Genomic DNA, 15,324 nt, shown 5'->3' on the forward strand with positions numbered 1-15,324 from the left:
CTGAAACAGTATACCCATGTGTAGAATATGCTACCTTTAGAACCCAAAGAGGTTTATCAGGCAGTGTACTTTCTTTTTCTCCATGGGGTATGCAAGATTCAATAATTCATCCTTTTCTTTGGATGGGTTGTCTTAGCATGCCCCTGATTTAGGGGGCCTCTGATTCCTCATAGGATTTACTTCCTGTCACCTGAAATGCACATGTACTGGCACCTCCAAGGTGTTGATTACTTCTTGCCATCTGGTCTAATTAGCATGTTAACATCGATATAGTAGACAGGTGTGATGGTCTGAAGGATGTACAAGTAGTCCACACCTTTTCTATCTATATTATAACAAAAGGAACACTATATTTAATATAGTCCTAGGGCAAAAATACACATGTATACTGTTGTCTATTCCATATGAGTGGAACTATTTATGATCCCTTTTTCTGATAGAGATAGAACAGAATGGATTAATTCAATTGATGGCCACATACCATGTACCTGAGTCAATGTGCATTTGCTCTAGCAAAGATTCCACATCTGGCGCAGTGGCTGCAATTGGGCCCACCAATTGGTTGTGATAGTGAACGGTCATTCTCCACAACTGATGAACTAAATGCATACATGACAGGGAGCATCATTTCTGTACCTTTTACATCCTTAAAGATGGCACTAAGTTTCATGCCTTGTGCCCATTGGAGTAATCCAATGAAAAGTGGAGCAGAGTGCCCTAAAGACTTACAGTGCTGAGGAGATAAAAATTGGAGTTCTGAATTTGATAAGGCAGGAAGTGGGAGGACACTAGTAAACATCCCAAGGCCTCGGCTGGGGCCCTTCCAGGCTACAGTCTAGAAGCGAAGCCAACCAGAGGTAGACAGAGCCTTGACGTTCTGCAACTGAGTCTCAAGTTGATTTTATCCATGACTGAAATCTGATCATTAAGAGGTCTGATTATCAATTAGATAATCAGGAGGATACAGTAAACCCTCATCGGAGGAAAATAACACAATTCAGGTGACAAAGTAGGAGATAACACTTCACCCAGAAAGGCATCTGACATTTTCTTTTCTTGTAAAACCAATATGATGCCAAGACCACCCCAGCTGAGCTCTTGAATATATCATTTTCATTTAACTGCTTTTTTGGACTTTTGGATTCTCCCTTTGTTAGTCAATGAGTCTTAGTTGACCCATCTCCAAAAAGGGATGCCAGATGGAAGAGGCCTCCTTGAGTCAGGCAGTGGATCTCAAGGGTTTGGCAGCCGGTTAAGCGGTGGCTGCCTTTATTGGTGTGCATTTGTGGCTGCCTCCAGTAGGTGGCAATATTGTCCTAGAAAATGACCTGTGAGCGCTTCTGTATTTAAGCAAAGCTGGGATTTCCCATTCTTTTGAAGAGTCTATATTGTTGCTAGACTACTGAGAGGCGACAGGGAAACAAACCGAGAGGATGATCTACATGTCCCACAGAAAGCAGTTGCTGAACAGGGTGATTCTCTCTGACACAAGATGAGGAAGTGAAGGCACGCAACATCATTCCACAACAACGGTATCTTAAATCCGCCCAAGGAGCTCCATCCATAACGTTACTTTAGCTTTCTTTCTCCCACAGCAAATCATACCTAAACTCCATCAGTTGAATTCATTTGCTTTTCCTTCTATAGGAGCATAATGAAAATCAGGATCCAAGAATTGTGCCCGTCTAGGAGCCCAGGGAGGTTCAGGGTGACAGGGAAAGGACAGCTAGGGTGGCAAATGGAAGACAGTAGAGAGAGAGGGAAGAAAACTTGGTTGCTAGCCTTTTCCCTCCTTTAGCTCCTTGCTCCAGGGTCAGAATCTAAGCACAAGTGTCAGTTCTTTTCCATGCATCTCTCAGTATTTGGTGAACACCCAGGCCCAGAGATCCCTTTCTACCCCTATGTACACTGCCTCAGCTCCATCCTTTAGTCCTTGGTGCCTTTGTCCATTCCTGTGCCCAACATCTTGTTCTCTTACAGGACAGGATAGGATGGTGACTTGGGCACCTGAATCCAACAGAGCCATAAGCTTGAGCCTTTCCCTCCCTGAAGTTCCCCAGTATATGCACACAGGTGTGCATGGCCTCCATCCCATTTAGGGACAGAGATCTCAGTTGCATTCTAATTATCTGTCTCTAAAAGCAGCTGAGGTTGAGGGGGAAGGGAAGGGATAGGTTAAAGGGGAGCAAAGGGAAAGGAAATCGGCTACGTCCATTTTTAGTTTTGAACGACTAGTTTGGATTCAGTCAAATACATTTCAAACGTTTTTGTTCACCTGAAGCTATATACCAAATAGCAAGGTCCTTATTGCTGACACCATGTATTTCAACTTTAGGGATTCTTCACTCAGTAGTCACAACCACATTGCTTTTCTGCTGGGCTATGGGGCTTGCTGCTCCATTGTCATGAGAGCATCTCTTCCTGTCCTGCCCAGAGGAGACTAAGTCACATGAGTAACAACCAAAGAATCATTTGGGTGGCTTATTTCAATTCTACCTCTGGCCACACAGACTCATTAACAGGTAGGTCAATGGGAGACCCTTAATTCCCTCACCCTTACCCCCACTGCACCTTCTGGAGAAAGAACAGCCCTGCCAGCACCTTGACTTCAGGTTATACATTTTTGTCCTCTCATGACTGTGAGAGAATAAATTGTTTTAAGCCACCAAGTTCATAACAAATTACCTCAAACTTGGTGGCTTAAAACTACAGAAATCTACTCTCTTACAGCACAGTTCTGGAGACCAGAAGTCTGAAATCAAGATGTTATCAGGGTTGGTTCCTTCTGGAGGTTTTGAGGAGAACCTGTCCCATGCCTCTCTCCTAGCATTTGGTGGCCTCTGGCAATCCCTGGCAACCCCTGGCTTGTAGACGTATCTCTCCAATCTCTGTCTCCATCTTCATGTGGTCTTTCTTTCTGGGTCTCTCCTCTGTGTTTCTTCTTTACTTATCAGGATGCTCGTTACTGGATTTAGGGCTCACCCAGTAAGTGTAGGATGATCTCATCTCTTGAATCTTGATTTAATTACATCTGCAAAGCATTTTTGTCTAAATAAGGTCACATTTACAGATCTATAGGGTGAGGATAGTGCCTGCCCTGGGCAGGCACAGTTAAACTCACTACAACTTTGTTCAGTCCACTATACCATTTCAAAGAGAGATCTGGAGTAGAATGTGATAGTGGGTTAGCTCTGTAACCGGGAATTGGATGAGTGAGTGGTGATAAATCCAGGCCTAAGCTGCATTTTCTAGCTACCTGGTCTGTAGAGCTAGGACAAGAGAAAATCAGAAAAAGGTATTTGCTACATTCTGAAATGCTTATAATATTTCTTAAGTGATCCAAGGTGGGTGTACTTCAGATGCAAGAATGGCCATAGTAGTGTCTGGATCTGATGAACCAGCTGTTAGGAGAAAGAACAATAAGCTACATTTCAAGATTAAGTCCCAGTCTTTTCCAAGGTACCACCAATTTGGGCAAAAATTTAGTTATACTTCCTTCTCACACAGGAAACAGGTATAATAATATCTGCTCTAATGGGTATTGAGAAAATATGTCAGAAATTGTTTAATAAACAGTAAAGTCACATAAGTTTAAGTCTCTGTGATGATTAGAGAGGCACTAGGCTTGAAACCATATTTGAAATGATACAGTCAATTCTCATTATTGTGGTAGTTATAAAGATGCCGCAAATACTGAATTAGCAAATACTGAAGCATTGCCTTTAGGAGTAACACAGTGTTAAATTCCTATTATCTTCATTTTCATCAAAGTCAGTACATAAACTTGCTTTATGTGTGTTTCTGTTAAAAAGACATCTTATTTAATATATATTGTTGATTTCTTAACATTGAACTCACAGCCAAAAATGCTGTAACTCATGTCTGAAAAGCTTATCTAATACATACATTTTCTTTATAAGGCATATCGGAGCCATCTGTTGCTAGGGAACACTTGACAGAACCTCAGTTTTATGAATGGGGCCCATTTAAGCAGAAAAGTCACCACCAACAACAAAAAAGAAAAATGTGGAAAATGTACTAAATATATAAACAGAATCTGATTATATAGCATTCTAGAAGATGTAAAACCATATAGTAAAAAGATCCGTTTTTTTTGGCTGGGGTTCAGGGGAGAGGGGAGGGATATGAGGGATACATAGGTGAAGCACAGATTTCTAGGGTAATGTAACTATTCTGTATGATAAAACCCATAGAACTTTACAGCACAGAGTGAATCAATGGATACACATTAAAATATCATTTAGGAGGTCAAGGGGTCAAAGGAAAGAATTCAAACTATGACAAGAAAATCTAACTATTATATGTATGTATGACTGTATTATAAGCATATAAAACGTCACTGAAGGAGGTGAGAAACAAGAGGGTGACTGAAATAACTTTGGGAATGAATGGAATATGTAAGACTAAAAGCAAGGAAATTGCATGTTGGCACTGTATTCTAGTTGATAAAATTATTTCCCATTGAGGTAGAGGTTAACAATTCTGACACTGCTATATATGTATACTTGGATTAAGCAATTAAGTGAATGTGTGAGGGATGGCAGGCATCTCATGCTTCTCACTGTTTGGAGCTGGAATTTACAGATAAGGAAGGCATATATACATATGTATACATATACATATATGGGTAAATATACACACAAATATTTCTTTGCCCTGTCAGCTAAGGGGGCCTAAAAGAAACAACACCCCACCAGCGATGAGCATATCTAGTGCCTAGATCTTGGTTTCTAATACCATTCTTCATTAAAAGTCACCAGGTGTTTCACGGTGAGCAGGTCTGTGCAAACCTATCCCCAAAGACCAAGGAAGCTGAGAGGCCAAACAAAGAGGCTGACAAATATGGTTTCTCAGAAAGAAACATTTAATAGGAACTTACAAACAGAAGCAATGTTTCTAGCAGCCACTAAATGGTGGCACTCACCCTCCCAAAAGTACCCTTTATATAGCAAGCATTTTTGGCAAAACATGTGTAGCTGGTCATATCTCAGACTTTCTTGTGAAACACTTGACCACTGGGGAGGTTAGATAAGCATCTTTATGAGGGGTTATCTGCACTATCAGCATTGTTTAAAGACATTGCTGCAGAATATCTTGGTATGCAGGAGTCAAACAGCAGTCATCGTGCCGGCTACACTTCAAGATGACATCACTCTTGCAATAAAACAGGCTGTTTTCCTACACTCCACCCCTTGAAACCAGCCGTTAAAATCCTACCTGCCCACCTCTGTTATAGTCCCTGGACCTAGAGGGAGGGTGCTTGATATTGCATGGCTTTAGTAGCATTGCAATGGTAATGGAAAACAGATTGGGTGCAGTGGAATTCCAAATGAGGGAGATTTGCAGGCTTGGTTGAATCATCTATACAGTCTTCATAATACCATGAAGAAGTAAAACAATGAGAAAAACATAACATTAATAATCGAAATAGTAGAAATCTAAATAAAGTAATATGATGTTTACGATATCTCTTGCCTCAATAGCCTACAAATATGGGAAGAGTGACTATCATCTGAATTTCAGGACCCATATATTCTGACAGTTTCAGTAATATGAGGATTTTGAAAATTCTAAAAGATTTTGAGATCATTTCTAATCAAGCATTTAGCTCTTACGTAAGCATTAACTGCAGCCCCAACTTTTGCAACTGATTGACCTGCACATTTTTCTGAGCACTTATTTTCCTTATGTCAGATGTAGGGAATCATGAGATGAACAAGTTTTAGTTCCTGCACTGTAGCAAATGAATTTAGGCAAAGATATGAAAGATGAAAAAACCCAATGATTATAAGACTTTTAGTGTCATGAAACTGATTATTATTTAATCTTGTTATTCTTCACATTGCTTGACTTTAAAATAGGGCAAGTTGGCCAGGCGTGGTGGCTCACACCTGTAATCCCAGCACTTTGGAAGGCTGAGGCAGGCAGATCACGAGGTCGGGAGTTCGAGACCAGCCTGACCAACATGGTGAAACTGTCTCTACTAAAAATGCAAAAAAAAAAAATTAGCTGGGTGTGGTTGCGTTTGCCTGTAATCCCAGCTACTCAAGAGGCTGAGGCATAAGAATCGCTTGAACCTGGGAGGTGGAAGTTGCAGTGAGCTGAGATTGCACCACTGCACTCCAGCCCAGGCGACAGAGTGAGACTCAGTCTCAAACAAAACAAAACAAATAAACAAACAAAAAACTGGGCAAGTTATACTCCATCTCAGAGTGTTTTTAGGACTAATTTCTTCATGTGCTTAGAAAAATGCCTGGCAGATAGAAAATGGTCATTATTATTATTATTGATAAGATGACCATTTTGGAATTTCGAGAACCATTATCAATGCCTATGAAATAACTCCATTAAGTCATTCCCTTAAATCTAACAGACTGAATTCTCACAAGTCCTCACCACTTATCATTTCTACATCCTGCTGACTTACAAATACTTCTTCATACCATGGCTTATATCTTTGCTTAATATCAAGGAGGATGGATTCCATAGTAGAGCCAAACTCAATGATACTACGAGTCTCATTTTGGTAGTTATAAGTAAAGCCAGCAACATGCATGGCCACCAATGAACCTTTTGAATCAAACACAGGGGAGCCGGAAGCCCCGAAGAAAAACTCAGTGTCATAGGTAATCACATCAGGATTGTGAACTATTTTCTGGAAACTGCTTTGAGTATACATATGGACATACTCTGGACTTTCTGCTTCTTTAGACGGAATATGTTCCTGACATTTCTTTGCTCGCTGACCCTGGGGGATCACAGCACAAGCATCAATATGCTTTTTGTCTCCATATGGATGGCCAATAATATGTATCAACCCACTAAGTGGCACAGGAGTAATTCCATTGTATAGTTCCATAGGTACTTGTTGTCCATTTTCCTTCAGTTTCAGGACAGCATAGTCAAGCTCTTCATTATGTATCTCAAACCAAGGTTCAATGAAAAAGTAGTTTGTTTCCTTTCCTTCTGGCTCTTCATAACCAAATGTCACCCTTACACATTGACCAATTATGGCTGCCCACTTACTTGGCTCTATTCCATCTCCCACAATGTAATCTATTACATGCCGACAAGTTAAAATGAACAATCCTTTAAAAACAAAGCAGGTGGCGCAACCCGTAGTTGCACTGTCCCAGAATAAGTACCCAACTGAGTCACTGCGATGTGCAAGAAGTTTCACTACTTTAATCGAAGAAGAGTTTTTTGTTACTTTCCCAAACTTTACTCTATGCAATTTAAATAATGTTTCCCCATTTTTTACTTTTTTTTCTTGAAGTTTTCCTTGATTTTTTCACTTTCTCTTTTCAGACTGGGGTACTGAGCCACGATTTGTTCTCTCAACACACAGGTGTTTCTTTTCTCTGATTCAGGATTCCGAGAAGCTGCTGCACTGGGGACCACTCTTTTCTCAACCTCAACCTGAAAGTGTTTGCCTTCTAATTCATCGACTGGCTGGGTGCTTTCTAAAATGGAGTCATTGTTTTCAATGAGTTTCCAATCATCATTCTCCAGAAAGGAAAGAAATCTGCCATCCTTGCACAGAGCGTCCTTGATGGTTTCTCCTTTGAAAGCATAAACACAGAGTTTGCACCCTTTTTTGTGAAGCTTCCCACATTTAACAATCCTTCTTTTGTACTTCCCAATTCCAACTGCATGAATGTAAAATTTGACACATTCAGTCGATGCTTTGTCATGCCGGCCAAATACGTGGTTATCTTCCTTCTGCTTATTTTTACTTTGGGAAAACGTAATGACCACATGGCAGCTTTCAGGGAAACAACTGAGGGGCATTCCCAGGTTTATGTACCCTTGGATTCCTTCTGTGCCACGCACAAGCATTTCTTGGCCTTGGTGAGTTTCTATCTCTTTTCTGAGAGCCTGGAGAGTGTTGACAGCCATATATAAGCTACCATTCTCACTATGTGTGAGCTCATGTTTCATATTTTGGTTTTTCCTGTAGTTTACATCCAAGGTAACAAGTATTATCCTATTTTTGGGCATAGTCTGGTCTTCTGGATTTTTCTTAAGTGAATGGAATTCTTGAGCCTGGGTATTAGTTACGTCTCTTGGGCCTCTTCTAGACTCCATCCTCATTTGAGAAGTACTGGAATTATTCTGTTGCTTTTTAGAGACCTAAAAATAAATGTTAAGATACTTTAAAACTCTGAATGCAACCCTCGTCTTTTGTTTCTCTTTTCAGGTATGCAATTCACAAAATTCCTATGAGAAACTTGGAACTAATCTAAAAGGGCCAGTGAATAGAATTAAATCACTGCTTGACATGGGATCCAAAATGAAAGCTTAGCTTCCTATAACATCTGTCAGATGAACTCTCGATACTACTACACTAGTGTATTTTTCTGAAAAATATGAGGGAAGAAACAAATTTTTTTCCCAGGTGCCTCTAAAACAGAGATTCTTAAAAGCTCACTAGCGGCCGGGCATGGTGGCTCACGTCTGCAATTCCAGCATTTTGGCAGGCCAAGGCAGGTGGATCACCTGAGGTCAGGAGTTCGAGACCAGCCTGACCAACATGGTGAAATCCCGTCTCCACTAAAAATACAGAAATTAGCCGGGTATGGTGGCATGCGCCTGTAGTCTCAGATACTCGGGAGGCTGAGGCTGAAGAATTGCTTGAACCTGGGAGGTGCAGGTTGCACTGAGCCAAGATTGAGCCATTGCGCTCTAGCCTGGGCAACAAGAGTTGCTCCATCAACCCCCCCCCCAAATAAAGTCCACTAGTATTTGAAATAGTTTTATTTCAGGACTTGTTTATTATCTTCAGCTGTATAATTTTTATATTTCCTGAGGACAATGATAAATTACAGCAAAAAAATTGTTCTTGAAATACTGAATTCAGCAATAGGCTACTACAATTTATTATAAGCATGACATATTAAACAAAATCATCATTATTTAACTAATCATTTGGTTATAATATAGTTATTTGTGACATAAATACTTTGATTCACCCAGCATATAGCATGAAAAGAACTCAAATTATTTTCTCTATTACATCAACTAATCCCCAAATTTTATAAAATAAGGAGGAACAAACATGACTTATCTGTCCTTTTGATGGAGAAACTAAGGCACTGAAAGTTTTTCTTGTAGACGTCTTTTCTAGGGTCACATGATAACCAATAAATAGAGTATCAAAATTGCAATTCCTAATCCAATTATTTTTTCCATTGGACTAGTGTATATATTCTTTTTGGTAAACTTTGCATTTATGATTGTCATTTTTGTAGGGCATTATCTTAAGAAACAGGGGTGAAGGTGGGGAGTGGAATTAAATAAAGAGGATTAATCAAATAGTAGAAACTCGATGAAAAATTAGAGTGTCTGTTTCTTATGTCTAAAAAACACATTTTTCCCAAGTCATATTCATCATGGCATGGGTACCAGCAGATATGGGTCCATATGCCAGCAATGGCCCTTACTGCTACTGGGAATAACAATGCCAGGAATATTGTAAAGATTAAGTGTAGCATCATTGTATGACAATGCCTAGCACAATGACTAGCACATGTTAACATTTGTTTCTCTTCTTTATACTAATATTCCAGATCAAAAATAAATAAATAAAAGGGACTTAAGGTAATACAGATTTCCTTGGGCACACATATGAACTCTCAAAGAGCATCCCTTCAGCCTAAGGCTATCAGAAACATCTTTTCATACACCCTATTGGAGTACTATGATAAATTTCCTATTTATTAAAGTGACTCTTGGGTAGACATAGACACCTCTGAAAGGGGAAGAGGAATAGGATATAGTAATTAGCTCTGTCATGGAATAGGATAGAGAAAAACATAACTAAGTTTGCCTTAGACTTTTTAGATACTTGGATATTCTAGTTTTCCAGAACCAGGACAAAACAAAACAAGTTGAGAAATTGTAAGCTGCATACTCAAATGTTTATCATTCTTCAACATTTTTCTTGATAAATTCAAGGAGCATTTTAGACTCAGGGAAAGATACAATTGTTTGATATGATAACAGAGCCCAATCAGTAGAAAAAGGCCCAATTACATGTCATTAAACTTAACTCCAAGTCTTCACTTCATTCCTGTCTTAAGCAACAACTCACTTGCTCCCTCTTCTCCAATAAACAAATTGAAGATTTGTCAGAATCCTTCCTGACTTCCTAACAAGGTTATGGTAAGAACAAATATATCAAAAAATTGTTTTATAAACTGTATTCAAACGTGGGTTATAATTACGATTGAATAGATCAGCCACATTTGGAATGGTATACGTTTTCATGCTATGAAATTGCATTAATTTTGGTTTATTACATAGTTTACTGTAACATACTGTATTGAAGTTTTTGTTGTTATTCAAGAAATATTAAAATAGTTTTTCATTAAAGACTGCTTTGATATAGCCAAGATTTGTATTACAACTCCCTTCCCCATGCTACCCCCAAAATAGAAAGGATAAAATAAGTAAGGACAATTTTAGTTATTTAATATTTCCAACACTCAAGGTAATTTCTTGGCAAGAAGAACTATAAAACCCAATGCCAAGGATAGGTAAGTCTAATATTGGTAAACAGGCTTTAGTATCCGTGGGTTCTGTATCTATGGGTTCAACCAACTGCAGATTGAAAATATTTTGGGAATAAAAACTAGTGTGCCTGAACTAAACATGCATGACTTTTTTTCTTGTCATTATTCCCTAAGCAATATAGTATATCAACATTTTACATAGCATTTACCTCTTATTAGGTAATATAAATAATCCAGAGATGATTTAAAGTATACAGGAGGATATGATACATTATATGCCAATACTATGCCATGTTATGTGAATAATTTGAACATTCATGGATTTTGGTATCCAAGGGAGATCCTGGAACAAATCCCACATGGATACCAAGGGATGACTAGATTACATAAGTAGAATTTACAGACATACCGGAGAAAAATAGTGATCGATTTTCATATTACATTTTTCATTGACTGAGTGCTTCTGTGACCTCTGCTTCTTACAGCTCATGATGGCTTGAAGATGAATGGATGGTTCAGCTGAAATACTAATTTCAAATTTTCAAGTTACAGCAGTATCTTCAAAGCTGTCATTAATTGTACAGAGGAAAAGATTAGCTGGTGTCCTATGTCCCATCTTTCCCCTTGAGCTCCAGCCTTGCTCTCCCTGGAGATGGTACCTTAGCAAATAGATAGTTTATTCACCAACTATAATCACCTCAACAATAAAAGCTCCCTTTTCCAGAATACTGCGTGTCAGGCACTTCATGAAAATTATATTAAACACTTTATGAAAATTATCTCTAGTTGCAAATTCCTATAGATACTATGCAAATTAGGTATATTTACACTTTGCTGAGGAAAGTATAGCTTAGAGAAGGTAGATGAGCTGCCCAAGGCCAGAGCTATGTGGCAGAGATGGAATTCAAATGCAGGTATAAATAATATAATAATTTTCAGTTGGAAATGTCAAAAAGGTGTTCTACTTACATTGATGTTAAAATCTGGTCTCCATTTAAGATGAAGACGGCAAGGGAAGATAAAATTACAGGGAAGTGGTGAGGAAAGAGCTGATGAAAGAAACTTGGAATGAGATTTTAAAAAGAAATCTGGGGCCGGGTGCGGTGGCTCACGCCTGTAATCCCAGCACTTTGGGAGGCTGAGACAGGTGGATCACGAGGTCAGGAGATTGAGACCATCCTGGCTAACATGGTGAAACCCCGTCTCTACTAAAAAAAAAGTACAAAAATTAGCCAGGTGCAGTGGCGGGCGCCTGTAGTCCCAGCTACACTGGAGGCTGAGGCAGGAGAATGGCTTGAACCTGGGAGGCGGAGCTTGCAGTGAGTGGAGATCGCGCCACTGCACTCCAGCCTGGACGACAGAGCGAGACTCCGTCTCAAAAAAAAAAAAAAAAAAAAAAAGAAAGAAATCTGGAAAGTGTGCCAGGTATGATAGTCAGAAACCTTAGGTTGCTGCTTTAGATTTTTTGTTTAAAGAGGTATTTTTCCTTCTATCTCTCCTCTGATGTCTCCCTAGAAGAGGATGAACAAACTTTAAATAAAATAGTGACATCTTCAATAGTAATAAATACCGCTAGAAAAACAAATACCATTCAGGGCAGCAGCCGTGTCTGTCCTTAGTACCTCAATATCTAAAAACTATGTCTGAGACATGTCAGGCCCTTGAAAAAGATACATTTCTAAAGGTACATTCAATAAACAAATGGAATAGGCATACAGTGTACTATGCCCTTTTCTAAATGCTTTTCATCAACTACCTCATGTAATTCTTACAACCCTATGAGATAGGTACTATCATCTCATTTTACTGGCAAAGAGCTGGAACACCCAGGGAGCTTAAACTTCTACTCAAGGTCATACAACTCAGAGAATATACTTTCAAGACTTTTTATTATGAAAAATTTATTAGAGAAAAAAATGAGAGAATGGTATAATGAACCTGTACATACCTATCACATAGTTAACAATTGTTCATTTTTGCCAACTTATATAACAGTGAAACAGTAAAAGAACTAACATAACTAACTCTATTTTTGTTCACGGGGCCTTTACCCATTCATGCATGGAGGGGAGGTTAATTTTAGAGCAGTGAGATAATATGCAAAAACATGTAGTTTTAAAAACTAACTCTGGGATTAAAGGGAAAGTATGTAAACAACTACACATCGTTAAAAATTTATGGGAGGGTTGTGATGTGGAGAATAAATATAATCTTTAGATAACTTCCATTTGACAAGAAATACAGGGGCTAGAACATAAACAACAACATGTAGAAGCAGCTCAGGAAATCAACATGCTATAGAGACAACTTATCTGTTCTCTTCAACAAATGAATGCTTGGGCTCACTGGAACATCAGGACAAAGACATTCCCAACCTTCTTGGACCCCTGACGGTGCTCAGATGTCTGCAGTCAATGGTCACTTCTTGATTGTAAATCCCTTCTCTTCCCCATGCCCTTAACATAAAGAGCCTGAAACTTGCACTCACTTAAGAGGGTACTTTGGGATGCTAGTCTGCCAACTTTTCAGTTTGCTGGCTCTCTGATGGAACCTGCTTTTCCTCCCACCAACTCTCATCTCTGATGTTTGGCTTTGAGGTGTGAGTTGCTGAACTTGGGTTTGGCTACCCTTACACCATCCTTTTATTTTACTAGATGATTTATGTTACAGCTAGAAACATCATGACATTTAAACGCTAATGGTCACTTCCCATCTCTAAAAATTACGTACTTTTTCTTATATAATCACAATGCTGATTTATTCATACTAGGATCTAACTGAAGTACACAATTTCCTTTATATGTCTTATACAGCTCTTTTGTTCTAGAAAAAGCATTGATTTGTTGAAGAGAACAGAGAAATTATCTCTAGAGAATGTTCACCTCCTGGGTTGCTTCCTCATGTCATTGTTCATCTAGCCCCTGTATTTCTTGTCAAATGGAAGTTATCTAAAGGCTACGTTTACTCTCGTAACCATTCCACTATGGAGCAAGAGTCCTGGCTTTCTAGTTTACTGTCAATCAATGACTAAGGAAATTCATTTAGCCTTTCTGTGCCTCAATTTCTTGTTTGTAAAAAGAGGCAATGATTCTAAATGAGATAATGAATATGGAAGTGCTAAAATAATGTTAGACCTTATAAGACCGTCTGAGTTCAAATATCAGGTAGCCACTTCCTAGCTGCATGACCTTGGGCATATTAATTAACTATTCTTCCTTCATTTTCCTCACCCTAAGATGGGAATCAACCTTGTTATGAAGATTAAGAAATACACTGTGGTCTGGGCACGGTAGCTCATGCCTATAATCCCAGCACTTTGGGAGGCCAAGGCTGATGAATCACTTGAGGTCAGGAGTTTGAGACCAGGTTGGCCAACCTGGTGAAAACCTGTCTCCACTAAGAATTTAAAACTAGCTGGGCATGGTGGTGGGTGCCTGTAATCCCAGCTACTTGGGAGGCTGAGGCAGGAGAATGGCTTGTACCTGGGCGGCAGAGGTTTCAGTGGGCTGAGATCATACCACTGCCCTCCAGCCTGACCAACAGAGCAAGATGCCATCTCTCTCTCTCTCTCACATACACACTATATATATACACACATATATATATGCAATCTATCTATACATAGTATGTGTGTGTGTATATGTATATAAAGAGAGAGCATGCAAAGCCTTTAAAACGCTGCCTGTAATAGGTTGCCCAGTAAATAATCAATAAAAAGGTGATGTAAATGTTATCAATATCAATACACTCACTACAGGGGTACTTTTTAAACAGCAGAGAACCTAGGAAAACAAAAATAGAAAATATATAATTGCGGAACTGGTCTATGTTGCAACATCCTTAAATGCAAGAACTTGTTGCCCAACTATTAAGAAAATCTAGGGATTCACTGTGTCTGTTTATGAAGTCTCATCTTATGAAGTCTGAGAGAGGATCCAGCTGCTTTAGGAGTGATTAATAGACACAGACTAAAAAGAAAATAAAATGGGCAGAAAGAAACATGAATTTTGCATGTACATGAGCAATCACAGTGGAAAGGGGCAAGAGGTTAAGAAAACACTCCAATATCCTCTCTTTCCTACATTGTTTCCAGTATCCAGGATGAATCAGATTATATCAAAATATAAAGAACTCTTAGCTATCCTATACCAACCCTTGTTTTATACTTGAGGTCAGGGTTCTACTTACCTAAATGACTTGCTTGGCTTCCTACAGCAAAGGGATAAAGCAGTGCGGCCTGGGGCCCATGTCCAGCCCACCTGACAGCTCCCCTTAGGAATTTCTCTCTCAATCTCTCCTTCCTTCCCTCTCTTCTTCCCCCTCTCTGCCTCCCTCCCTCTCCTCCCCTCCTTCACTCTCCCTCTCTTCCTGCTTCTCCCCACCCCAACCCCCACTTTCTGCCTTTCCAGGGGCAAGGGCAGGAGTCGAGGCCAACTCTAAGCCTCTTCCAATCTTACCACGCCGCCCCGCTCCCTCCCCCCGACCCCGCAAACAAGGGGACTTACAGCACCACCAAAATAAAACTTGTGTCCTCCCGACTCCCCAGATGGGTGGCGCTGTCAGTCCCTGACTTCCGGGCACCCAGCTCCCTCCCCTCCCAGTCGGGACTCGAGCCCGCTGCGGCCGCGCCGTACCCCGTGGAGCACCCCAGCGCTCTATGTGCTCTCTCACTGCGCGCCTCGCCAGCACTGGGCCTGGAATCCAGCGCTCAGTGCACGTCCCGCTCGCATTTGAGGAAGCAAAGACTCCAGAGCTCCAGCTCGGCGGGAAACGGAGCAGGTGGGGCTAG

At 39.9% G+C, this 15,324-nt stretch overlaps 1 protein-coding gene across 1 annotated transcript; it reads right to left on the bottom strand.

Moving 5' to 3' along the window:
- Positions 1-4,867: 4,867 nt before the first annotated feature.
- FAM111A (family with sequence similarity 111 member A) lies at positions 4,868-15,324 on the bottom strand. The gene is given in 5 exon segments (XM_025358376.1): positions 4,868-7,287; positions 7,290-8,154; positions 10,945-11,194; positions 14,288-14,317; positions 15,207-15,324. Coding segments are annotated over 3 exon segments (1,830 nt in total). The 5' UTR covers positions 11,026-11,194; positions 14,288-14,317; positions 15,207-15,324; the 3' UTR covers positions 4,868-6,403.

The sequence above is a fragment of the Theropithecus gelada genome, chromosome 14 (genome assembly GCF_003255815.1).
Source record: "Theropithecus gelada isolate Dixy chromosome 14, Tgel_1.0, whole genome shotgun sequence".
Classification (NCBI taxonomy): Eukaryota; Metazoa; Chordata; class Mammalia; order Primates; family Cercopithecidae; genus Theropithecus; species Theropithecus gelada.